Source organism: Corythoichthys intestinalis, chromosome 11 (genome assembly GCF_030265065.1).
Source record: "Corythoichthys intestinalis isolate RoL2023-P3 chromosome 11, ASM3026506v1, whole genome shotgun sequence".
NCBI classification, from domain to species: Eukaryota; Metazoa; Chordata; class Actinopteri; order Syngnathiformes; family Syngnathidae; genus Corythoichthys; species Corythoichthys intestinalis.
The window spans coordinates 8,361,390-8,374,060 of record NC_080405.1 but is presented as its reverse complement, the minus strand read 5'-3'; the positions used below and the strand labels follow the sequence as shown (position 1 = coordinate 8,374,060).

Below are 12,671 nucleotides of genomic sequence, written 5' to 3'. Positions count from 1 at the left end.
CTCGTCGTGTTGACGCATTACCGCTACGTAAATTCCTCCTATTATGGCGTGTTTTTCTGCTCGTTAACATTAATAATCAAAATGGTGAAGGCGTGTGTGGCGGTTGGTTGCAATAACAGAGAAGATAGAAGGAGAGACTTGAAGTTCTACCGTATTCCGAGAGACCCGGAGAGGAGAGCGAGATGGACTGCTGCAATTCGACGAGAAAACTGGGCTCCAAACGATTACCACGGATTATGTAGTAGTCATTTTATATCTGGTAAAATGCATTTAATATATATTTAGAGGGTTTTGGGCTGACAACCACAATTAAGATCATTGTGAGGCTAATCGCCGACAACATACAGTTTCAAATTCAAGATGCTTATTTCTTCCACCATCATTACATTTTGAATAATATTGAGCTGGTACCAAGTGAAAGAAGCTGGCCTTGTCTATGGATTATCAGTTAAACAGGTGTGTCCAAACCTTTTGCAAAGGGGGCCAGATTTGGTGTGGTAAAAATGCGGGGGGCTACCTTGGCTGATTTACATAGAACAATACGTATATTTAAACAAATGTTTGCAAGCCCTTCTGTGTGTCACATTTGCTTTATTTTTTATTTTTTTATTCATAATTTCAACAGTCTCGTCTTTGTGGCGTTCTCTTTCGACACTTGGGCTCTTGTGAAATACTGCTGCTGTGAAATTAAACTAGCTTCAAGTTGCTATAATTTCTCACTGTGTATCTTCCCTGTAATGTTGTTGTACATGTCAGCGTGTCTTGTTCGGTAATATCATTATCACGTCACATCGAACTCTTTAAAAACAGCGACGGTCTCTTTGCAATTGAGGCAGACACAGTTGTTGCGTGTTTTATTGAAGAAATAGTCCAATATCCACCTATCCTTGAAGCGTCGGCCATCGCAGTCAACTTTTTTTTTTTTTGATTGTCGCCATTTTAGAAATCACACAGGGTAATGTTGCTTAGAGTGCTGCTCTTAATGTTTTTCAAAGTTTCGTGAGAATAGGCCGAGTTTCTTTGGAAAAGATAGCTGTAGATATCAGGGTAGCAGATGTCAGGCAGAGAGGGCGAAGACAGCAGGTCGAAAAATATCGATTTAGGCATCAAATATGGATCTGGCGAATGGATAGACTGAAGCTTTTCCACATAACGCCTTTTATGCAACGCATCCAATGAGTTTACAGCAGGGGTGTCCAAACTTTTTGCAACGGGGGCCAGATTTGGCGTGGTAAAAATGTGGGGGGCCGACCTTGGCTGACGTCCTTAACGTAGAACAATATATTTAAGCAAAATTTAGCAAGCCATTCAGTGTGTCACATTTGCTTTATTATTATTTTTTTTTTTTATGAATAATTCGCAACTAGCCTTTGCGGCGTCCTCTTTCGACTCTCGGGCTCTTGTGAAATACTACTGCTGTGAAATTAAACTAGCTTCAAGTTGCTTCAATTTCTAGCTGCGTATCTTCCCTGTAATCTTGTCGTACATGTCAGCGTGTCTTGTTTGGTAATATCGCCTTACATTGAAATCTTTAAAAACATTGACTGTCTCTTTGCAAATGAGGCAAGACACAGTTGTTGCGTATTTTAGTGAAGAAATAGTCCAATTTCCACCTATCCTTGAAGCGTCGGCCGTCACAGTCAACTTTTTTTTCTTGATTGTCGCCATTTTAGATAATTGGAAGTAGAGGGTCACACGGAGTAATGTTGCTTAGCCCTTAAATACCTGCAACATGAAGCAATTATCAGAGAATCCCAAAATTTGAAAAATAAGGTCCTAATGAAACCTTTTTTTCAAATTTGTGAAAAGAAAAGTAAAAATGAAAATGTGTAATAAGCGCCCTAATATCTATAACCCATGCTAAATCATGTTTTTTTCTCATGGAACCTGCAGATGCATGTGTTGACTTACATCCATCATTTTTTTTCCAAAAACAAATGTCAAAATTCTAAATTAGTCTGAAAATCATGAAATTTTAGGTGTATAAAATGTGATATACTTATCAATAAAGGGTTAAAGTGCTGCTGCCTTTTAGTGGGTAAATGAGGAGCAGCATTTCGTGTGTAAGCTACTTCATATGCTGGTCGCAGTACTGCTGACCAATTTATTAAGTCTGTGTACAGGCCAGATGTTATTGATTTTATGACAGAGGCTGGGGGCCGGATGAAATTTGACCACGGGCCGCATTTGGCCCCCGGGCCGGACTTTGGACATGTCTGGTTTACAGCGTCTGAAAGCACCGGTGCTTCCATGAATTGCACTATAAATTGCACGACAAAATTGAAACCATTGAGAATACGGATAAACAAAGACGGACAATATGGCGCCCGGATATTCTGAGACGTTGGTGAGTAGGGTCTATCGAACAACTTTGTGAAGTTCCGATTCTAAAGGTGCCACTGGCTGTAATATACCTCCGTACCACTAGATGATGCACTTGCGTTGAACTTTTTATGGCTTGCTGGAGGCTTCCGTTTCCGGGAGGGAGGGATTCGCACTATCAACATTTGCTACATTGATTTCACGTTTCAGTTACACTTTCACATCAAAAAGTGGTATGTTTCTTCAAGTCCGATTTGTGTTGAGTAAATAATAAGGACACGAAGCCGTAAATCTCATTTTTGGTAGAGAGCTTTTCTCTTTAGTGGGCACGGTTACGCTCCTGTTAGCATATGGCAGAGATTAGCAACATATTAGCTTCATGTTAATTGCATAGTCGGTCTGTATAATTTATGTGTTTATTTTACTGTGCATTGTTTAATTGTGCCAAATGAAGACGTCGGCTAGCAAGGTGTTTACTAGCTTATAGCTCAAGTGCTATAGTTACAGAGCAGAGAAATGTCTCACACTGTTATTCCTGCATGTTTTGTTTACATAGGTGTCTCGGCATGTCGGGGCAGAAGCGTCCTGCAGACCCCATCGGCCCTTCATCGTCCTCTGGTGTGCACCCGGAGAAGCGAAGGGAGCGGGATGGAGACGACCCAAGTCCCGGTGTCAGTGCTGCGGCTGCCGGTGGGAGCACAGCGGTGGAGACGGTCATCAAACTCGGAGGGGTTTCCAACTCGGTCAGCTTGTTTATTATGCTTCTCTTACATTTTTTAAAGCATGACACTTGTGTGGTGGTCGATTAAAAATGTATTTGATTGTGTTTCAGGAAGAGCAAGATATCAAAGCTCTCCAGGCTAAGAACCGGAAACTGGGAGAATCTTTGGATCAAAGACAGGTGCTTTTTCTGCTTTTTACAATTTTCTTGAATCTGTGGCTGGGTTTGAAATCACTTCTTGGCCATGTTATAGTCCCCTAAATACTGTCTTTTCCCTTTTTGTAGTGTTATTTAGATATATGAACAGTATAGACAAACGGTTGGTTTTCCCTGACTTAAGTTGTCAGGTCAAGTTGTAAAGTCTTGTAGTCAGGTACAATATCTCTGTCATGTGATCACAGACACTGTGACCGACAATGAGGACATATTTCGACAGTGTCGTTCATGATATGTTAGGGGTGTGACAAAATATCGAAATGATAATATAGCGTGATACTTTGCATCCCAAAAGGATGCTCCTGCCTAATCGGTGTACTGTTTTAAGAAGATGTTGATGTTTAAAATTAAAAAGCAACCAACAAGTTGCTACTAAAATCTTCAACCATAATAGTGTCTCTGTTAACTCTATGGCTGCCGATGACGGCGACAGATGGCCGATTCATTTAGACAGGGAGGGGCGAATGAATTCAACAACCATTCATTCAGTTCATTCGAAACCTGTACATTCGCAGCTAGTCTTTACGATTTTTGGGGCCTTTACAGGTTAATTTTTGTGTATTTTAGGGCATTTATAGGTCACTTCCTGTTGAATTTGAGCCACTGCTAATTCAAATTGGGAGATTCTTGGGTCACTCCCTGTTCTGTAATACAAAATAAAAGAGAGAGTGACCCATAAATGCCCCAAAATCAACAGGAAGTTACCCTGAAATGCCCCAAAATATACAGGAAGTGACTGAAAATCAATAGCAAATGGCCTGAAATGCCTCCAAATTAAATTCGTTGGTTGCCATTGCCCGCTATAGACGTTTAATCGGTTTGATGTGGGAGGGATTGCAGCGAATGAACATTTGTTCATTTACTGCCACCCTCACAACCCAAAAAGTTTGGACATCCACTAGAGATAAACTCATTCCTATTCACAGCAGAATGGATGAAAATAGCTTGTTTTTCAGTTTATTTGTTGTTTCGTAGAATATCCTAGAATGATTTCCTGACAAATGTATCGATAATCGTTGTATCGCCATATCGTGAGAGCATTATCGTGAATTTTGTATTGGAAATTGTATCGTAAGGTACCAAGAGGATCCAACTGTTAAAACAAAAAAAACAATGCATTTCAATATAGAAAAAAATACTGTTTATTAAGTCCTTTATTAAACTGTGACACCTTCTGTGCTACATTGCTGTAAAATATAAATCTACTGCAAATTCTTTTCCTGCTCATATAGAGGGAACAAACCAAAACCACTTATAGCTCTAGGAGAGATCATGATGAATGGCACCCTTAATTTCTTTAAAATTTTAAATCTTATAAAATCTTTAACAGTGCTGTAGGTGTCAGCAGTTGAGCTTGAAGTGGGGAAATGATAGAATTGTTGGGTCTCATTTCTTATTATATGACCTTTTTTGCTTTGTTGTTTGAGCACTTTTACCATCTGCTTCAGCATTCAAGATGTCGGAGTCAGTCACATTCTTCCTCACCTTAAAAACAGAAAAATTATTTTTAAAAAATAGCTACTTAATAGCTTTTGAGTTGAAATCCGGATTTTTTTTGTGTGTTGGAAGTATTGAGTGAATTTAAAAAATATGAACTGAATGTATAGAATTTAAAAATGCAATGTTACTATTTTTTAATATGTAGACTATATCAAGCAACATGGACATCACCTTATATATTTTGGAAGCTATCCAAACCATTTTTATAGCTTATTCTATCAAAATGGCAGTAATAATGGTGTGTGTAGTAAATTAGATGTAAAGTACTTCTCAATATCAAATAATTCAGTAAATGAATGTAGGCTTGTTTGATAGTCATTTCCACTTTCAGCCAATTTAAGGTCCTGGTTTATTTGATATTAGTCTACGCCAAATGTCATCAAAATAATACATGTAAATGAAAAAAATCATTTACATTGCAAAACTTTCTTACCTGAGGTAATAAAAGCGAAGCAGTGATGGCAGGTTGTTGCTAGGCCTGCACAATATATCGTTTGGACATCACCATCGCAATGTGCGCATAACCTGGATCCCTTTTATATACAGCAAGCCTGGATTAAACGGCGTTTTATAAATTAGGGATGTACCTGATCCAATCCGAAGTGATCAGACCAATCCAAAGTGATCGTAAATCGAGCCGATCATGCCATTTTTGAGAGGATGGATGAAAAGGAGCGGCTCTTTAATTTAAAAGCTATATCTATGTTTTTCTTCTTCATGCTCACACAGCGCCACAGCCTCTCACCCTCCCTCCTGCTAAGCAGTTCGGCCAAACTATTTTTTGTTGGTCTCCAGTGCAGCTGGTGTTTTGTACTTAACGGTAAAGGTGATTGATAGCTATAAATGTGTTAATCATCCTTAAACTTGCAGCCCAGTTTGAAGTGTACTGTGCCAACTCATTAAGTTCCAGCACCCCCCGCGACCCTGATGAGGATAGGCCATGCTACCCACGGGTTATTAAAAGTAGTAAAAAAGCATTGAATTTAGTTTTCCATTATTGAAGGTATTAAAAGTTTTAAATTAGCTGTCGTAAGTCTGGAATTTTTTCATTGTGGATTTAATTTTCATGAACATCTCAGTGCAACCTAAATTATATCCGTGACGAAGTTTTAAAAAAATATATATATATTTTTTTTTTATTTAATTTAATTTTTTGGGGGATGCACTGCACCTCGTGCGTGCGCGCCGTTAGCATCATTAGCATCAACATCACAGCAGCAGGCAATCGCACAGTACTGTGTGTTAACGCAAGGAACTGCTCACATGCCTTAGTTGTTATGTTCGACGAAAGCTTCAACAAGACAACCAAGTCCAAACAGTTGGACCAGCATGTGAGGTATTGGATCGGCGACCAAGTCCCATCCAGATACTTTGGGTCGCAGTTTATGGGTCATGCGAAGGCAGTGTGCCTGCTTAACATTTCAAAGTAAGTTGCCAATTTCTCCAATTAAAATGTGTTAGATGCAATAATGTATTTCTGCATGGTTTGCCTTTCGAATGAATGTGAATTTCGCAGTTTTAACTCAATAGTTAGCCATGTTCAGTGGGGTATTGGAAGGTGCACTAGCCTTAGCATGGATAAACCGGAGTCGTAGATTCACCATCACTCTCAGATACACAACACTGTTGACACTGTCTATTATTGGAACGAGTGCGGGGTAACGTTGATCTGAATAACATGGCATGGTGATGGGCAAATTATAATGTAGGTGATAGTAAAACACCTCCTGGTAAATGTTTTTCTTGATTAAATAAGAGTATGGATTTTCTCTGTCTGATTAAAAGAAATGTCTTCATAGCTAACAAAGGATTAACATGTGTTTTGTATACTTCTTGTAATGAGAAAAAACCAATTACCAAGGGAAATGGTCATGTGTAGCTTTTTTATTTTGTGGTAATTAATGGTAAACTACTGCCATTTAGTGGCTGTTTTTTAAACTTTCACTGCCAATTGCAAGCACTTTACAGTTAAGGTGGCCAACTTGACAATCACTTACCTACCACCTTGACTAGGTCCTCTTAAAAGGGAAACCTGTTGTATTGCAAATGTAATTTCTGAAGTTGGTTTACAAAAATAGTGTAAAATCCATTTTATCCTGGGGGGAAAAAAAATCTGAAAGACCTTATATTTAAATGTGTTTTAATTGTATCTTCAATAAATGTACATTCTTTTGTCAAACACAGTTAGTAATTGAGGTTAAATTTGATGTTCAGTGCTTTATTTTTTTAATATGATTCAATATTATCTAAATAATGGGTGCGAGAAAAGTATTCATTTTCAGTTGAAATGGCATTAAAAAAAGGTCTTAAAAGTCTTGAATTTAGATTTATCGATCCTGGGGGGGACCCTGTAGGCGTTTTCAGAAGATGACCATACATACCATACCTTACATAATATTGATGGATGTTTAATGTTTTGCAGGGGATTGAAGATGAATTGCGAGAGCGAATTGAGAGACTGGAGACCCGCCAGGCCACGGATGACGCAAGTTTGCTTATCCTCAATAGATACTGGAACCAGGTGCGCACATTGATATTTTCTCATTAACAAGACCAACTTGAAATGTCATCGTGTTCTCCTCATTTTCTTTCAGCTTGATGAAAATATTAAGCTTTTCATCCGACTTTATGACCAATCAGCCAGCGAACCAGAGAAGTCTCCTACAGGAGAGGGAAGGAACTTGAAACCGGAAACCCCCGAACCTGATGGAGATTCAAATCAGGAGAGAGCCAAGGACAGAGGTGATGGCACAAAAATGAAGAAAGAATGTAGAGAAAGTGCTTAAATGCAACATTTTCATTTGGTCTGATTTTTCAGAATGCCACCTTCATACACCCCCCCCCCCCCCCCCCCCGATCCTATTCCAGTCACTAGATTTTGATGAGTTACCCTAGTACAGGGTTCAGAAACCTTTAATGCTCAAAGAGTCATTTCAACCCAGTTTCCACGGTGAAGACAACTCTACCTGCCGCACGCACATGTTGAAATTTGAATCAATTTCATCAGCTATACAGTGCTGGCCTAAAGTATTGGCACCCTGCAATTTTGTCAGATAATGCTTAATTTATCCCAGAAAATGATTGCAATTACAAATGCTTTGGTAATAATATCGTCATTTGTTTTGCTTGCAATGTAAATAAACAAAAGAGAGTGGGAAAATAAATTAAATCATTATCATTTTACACAGAACTCCAAAAGTGGGATGGACAAAGTATTGGCACCCTTTGAAAAATCATGTGATGCTTCTCTAATTTGTGTAATTAACAGCACCTTTTACGTACCTGTGGCACATAACAGGTGGTGGCAATAACTAAATCACTCTTGCAGCCACTTAAAATGGATTAAAGTTGACTCAACCTGTGTCCTTGTGTGTACCACATTGAACATGGAGAAAAGAAAGAAGACTATAGAACTGTCTGAGGACTTGAGAAGCAAAATTGCGAGGAAGTATGGGCAATCTCAAGGCTACAAAGACCTGAATGTTCCTGTGTCTACCAAGCGCAGTGTCATCCATAAGTGTAAAGCCCATGGCACTGTGGCTAACCTCCCTAGATGTGGAATGTGGATGTAGAAAAGAAAAATTGACGAGACATTTCAACGAAAGATTGTGCAGCTGGTGAATAAAGAACCTCGACTGACATCCAAACAAGTTCAAGCTGTCCTGCAGTCCGAGGGCACAACAGTGTCTTCCCGTACTATCCGTCAGCGTCCGAATGAAAAGAAACTCTATGGTAGGATACCCATGAAGACCCCACTTCTGACCCAGAGACATAAAAAAGCCAGGCTGGAATTTACCAAAACCTACCTGAGAAAGGCAAAAATATTTTGGAAGAATGTTCTCTGGTCATATGAGACAAAAGTAGAGCTTTTTGGGAAAAGGCATCAACATAGTTTAAAGGAAAAAAATGAGGCCTTCAAAGAAAAGAACACAATCCGCACAGTCAATCATGGTGGAGGTTCCCTGATGTTTTGGGGTTTCTTTTCTGCCTCTAGCACTGCTTGACCGTGTGCATGGCATTATGAAGTCTGAAGACTACCAACCAATTTTGTAGCTTAAAGGGTATGAAAACACCAAGGGGCTGTGAGATATCAATAGAACCGTTATGTGGCAAGATAACAAATATTAATAAAGTTAACAAAAAAATAAATCGCATTCATGAGCAATTATCAAAAATAGAACGAAAATTACGAACATTTCCGAAAGTATTCCGGAAACAGCCGAATGGGGCGGAGACGTCATAACAAGGAAACAAAAGGTCGAGGCAGCTGCCATCATTGTTTATCGACGAGACAGTTGCGTTCGTGTTTTATCAAAAAATCGCTAAAATGGTTCAAACCTGTCATGCTATGTGGTTTACAAATAGCCATTTGACGCAATGTAGTACCCATGAGTTCCCGAACGCGAGAAAAAGAGCTGGACTACGCAGACAATGAGTAAAGTTCGTCAGTGCTAAGAGGGCTAATTTTGCAGACCCAGCCTCCGGCACGGTTTTGTGTGTTGGGCATTTTACACCTGAAAGCTATACGAATTATGGACAAATGAAATCAGGTTTTGCTAAGAAATTGCTGCTGAAAGCAGATGCGGTGCCCACCTCCACGCGCAGCCACCTAAATGTCCCGAGATAACAAGAAAGAGGACGATGACTGGCTCTGATGAGACCACCCCACCACCCCAGGCAAAGCAAAGGAGGGAAATGGCCAGAGTGAGTACTCTTTTATAATAAAAAACATATCACGCATTGGATATAGGACTGGACACATGTATAAATTATCGCTCGTAAAATATATAGAACAAATCCTCTAATCCCATTCATATTTGTGTCGGTTGGCAGAGCGAAAACCGATGATAGCACATTAAATGATAATTATTCTATACATTATTTTGCGGTCACGGTGTATCAGCTTCACAAAAAGAAATGCAAAACAAACCATTTGGTGTTTCTGTTGCCACCGGTGTTTCGTCAGTGTGATTGCTCCCCTCAATGATCCTTTCATTAGGCTGCATTGGCTTTCGTTTGGGCTCAAATTGATAACCCAAAACACCAAAGAAAGGTTCATAACTCTCCTCGTCACCATTAGAAGAATGTTCGTTACGTCGGATTCGTCGCTGCAACTAGAAACAAAATTGTCCGCCATCATCGCCGCCATTCAGTAGTAAGCACTGAGCTGGTTGTTTCCTTATAGTGACTTCACGCACACAATATACTAGATTTCTGGCATCTCGGGGGCGGGTCGTTTTAGCTTGACAATCGACCTAATTTCTATCATTGTCTTGGTGTTGCGATGTATGTAATTACACGAAGTGGCATGATATGAATTCAAAAGTCATGCGTTGATGGATAAATGATGGAATATTAGCATTTCCCCAGGTGTTGTCATACCCTTTAAGGTGGGGCCCAGTGTGAGAAAGCTTGGTGTCCCTCAGAGGTCATGGGTCTTCCTGCAGGACAATGATGCAAAACACACTTCAAACAGCACTAGAAAATGGTTTTAGAGAAAGCACTGGAGACTTCTAAAGTGGCCAGCAATGAGTCCAGACCTGAATCCCATAGAACACCTGTGGAGCGATCTGAAAATGGCACTTTGGAGGAGGCACCCTTCAAATCTCAGAGACCGGGAGCAGTTGGCCAAAGAGGAATGGTCTAAAATTCCAGCAGAGCCTTGTAAGAAACTCATCGATGGATACCGCAGGCGGTTGTTCGCAGTTATTTTGTCTAAACGTTGTGCTACCAAGTATGAGGCTGAGGGTGCCAATACTTTTGTCAGGCCCATTTTTGGACTTCAGTGTAAATTTTGTTTTTTTGTTTTTTCATTGCTAGCAAAATAAATGAAGATATTACTACTATAGCATTTGTAATTGCATTCATTTTCTTGGAGAAATTGAGCATTATCTGACAGAATTACAGGGGTGCCAATACTTTTGGCCGGCAGTGTACCTGTTGCTTTTATGAACCTTGAGTTTAAGATAATTGAATTGAAATAATTTGAGGATTTGAAGAGACTTTCCATTGCACAGGACACCAGGGTGAGACGTCCAACTCTTTCCTGGCCACCCTGGCCAGCAGCACCAGTGAAGAGATGGAAGCAGAGCTCCAGGAAAGGGTGCAGTCCAGCCAAACACAGGCTTCTCGTATTGTAGAGGTCTATAAGTGTCTGAAAAGTACGGTGGACCAACTAAAGGCAGACATGGACTCTGGAATTGGTGAGTTCCAAACAAAGTGTTAATAATTGCAGGGTACTTTCCCCTAGGATTTTTTTGAAGCCGTACAGCCCCACCATGTCATGCCATGGCGAAATTGCATTTCATGACAATTGAGATTTTTTCTCCCCCAAGAATAACCATAACAAACCCTGAATTATGAAAAAACTTTGTTTTGCTGACTTGTTCAAAGGGCTTTACCCTAAACCCACACTAAAGATGGCAATGTCATTTCTTAGCTGGGCGTTTGAACCATGTAGCTTCCAAAATAAACACACTGCTGACCAGTGAAAATGAGCGTCTTCAACAGCTGTCGGAGGATCTCAAACAGAAACACAGTCACATGACCAGCGAGGTAGGCATTTATTGGTGGTGTAAAATGTATTGTTTAGCACACAAAACTCCCCTTGTAAGTTCACATTGAATCGTCTTCAACAGATATAGCTCCTAATAGGTCACAGACCTCACAAATGTTGTCACGTCCCCGCTCTTCCTCTCTCATGTAGTGCCGACCTCTCAGCCGCGCAGCAAACAAGGCGGACCAGCGTGTCAGCGAGCTGCAAGTTCTGAGTGAAGAGCTTCAGTGGGATATGGAGAAGATCCGTCGTCGAGAAAATCGCCTCAATGCGCACATGAGTGAGATACTGGAAAGAGTAAGGGACATGTTCTTTGCAAATCACATGCTGGATGCAACTGTGCCCGCTTGTTAACTCATTTGATGCCATTTTGACTGGTGGTTGCTACCTGCCCCTCCCAGTTAAAGTGAACATCAATAGCCAGGAATAAAAGATGACTTCCTCTCATACACCCTAGGTGAACAGCAAAGGTTATAAAGTGTGTGGAGAAGCCAGTAGCGTATGTGGAACCATCACGATCAACAAGAGAAAGGTAAGAACTACTTTTAACAAATTATTTGAGTCATTTTTAACGTTACTTGTACTGTTGGTGACATTTTCTCTATCTGCAGTTTGAGGAAATGAACAGTGAACTGGAAGAGAACCAGGAGCTGGCAGACAATCGTCTCATCGAGCTTCAGAAGCTCCAGCAGGACCTGCAGAATGTGCTGCAGGAGAACAACAACATGAAGGTATTTTTAATGCTGGGTTCACCTCACACCTAAACATTTTTAAAGTCTCGGACTAAAGACTGGATTTCCGAAGGCTCTATTGGAGTCTTAATGGAGTTCCGGAGTGTTCTGGCATCTTGAACATTGAAACGGAAGTTCCGAATTTTTTACATTAGGCTTAATCTTCGAGTTAGTGGGGGTTTAATTAGTTGGTAGAGTTGATTTCAACAAATTCCGTGGAGTTTGCAAGTTATTTGTTAGTTTAGGGCTATGGAGTTGCTAAGCTAGTGCGAGTCAATGGGGTAAACTTAGCATGCGAATAAGAAAACGATACAGATCTACGAACAGAGCCAACATAGTCAAATAAATTCAAAATGCAGATCATTGTTCCAAAACACCCATGCGGCCATTCATTACATTCTGAAGGACTATTTTTTTAGATGCGTAATACGACGACAATAGAGAGGAGTGCTTCGGCAACCTTTGCTCAAGCTGCATTCGAGGAAGGTGGGAAGTCGGACTTATCCCGTTCGGAGGGTACAAGTTGCGACCTCAAAGCGTTCCAAGCGAATGTAAACAGCAAAGATGGCTGATCGTGACATGTTGTTTTTTATTTTGGCCATCAAAAGACATTTTGACCTCCAGC

General features: G+C 40.3%; 1 protein-coding gene across 3 annotated transcripts in view; it reads left to right on the top strand.

Moving 5' to 3' along the window:
- The first annotated feature begins 2,449 nt into the window (after window positions 1–2,449).
- Window positions 2,450–12,671, top strand: part of rnf20 (ring finger protein 20, E3 ubiquitin protein ligase) — a 29,979-nt gene continuing 19,757 nt past the window's right edge. For all 3 annotated transcript variants that reach the window (XM_057851048.1, XM_057851051.1, XM_057851049.1), the window contains exons 1-10: window positions 2,450–2,555; window positions 2,879–3,065; window positions 3,155–3,223; window positions 7,182–7,280; window positions 7,354–7,501; window positions 10,777–10,962; window positions 11,199–11,314; window positions 11,466–11,612; window positions 11,773–11,847; window positions 11,927–12,046. In XM_057851048.1, the coding sequence (XP_057707031.1) occupies window positions 2,889–3,065; window positions 3,155–3,223; window positions 7,182–7,280; window positions 7,354–7,501; window positions 10,777–10,962; window positions 11,199–11,314; window positions 11,466–11,612; window positions 11,773–11,847; window positions 11,927–12,046 (1,137 nt within the window). In that variant the 5' untranslated portion in view covers window positions 2,450–2,555; window positions 2,879–2,888. The remainder of the gene's footprint in view (window positions 2,556–2,878; window positions 3,066–3,154; window positions 3,224–7,181; window positions 7,281–7,353; window positions 7,502–10,776; window positions 10,963–11,198; window positions 11,315–11,465; window positions 11,613–11,772; window positions 11,848–11,926; window positions 12,047–12,671) is intronic.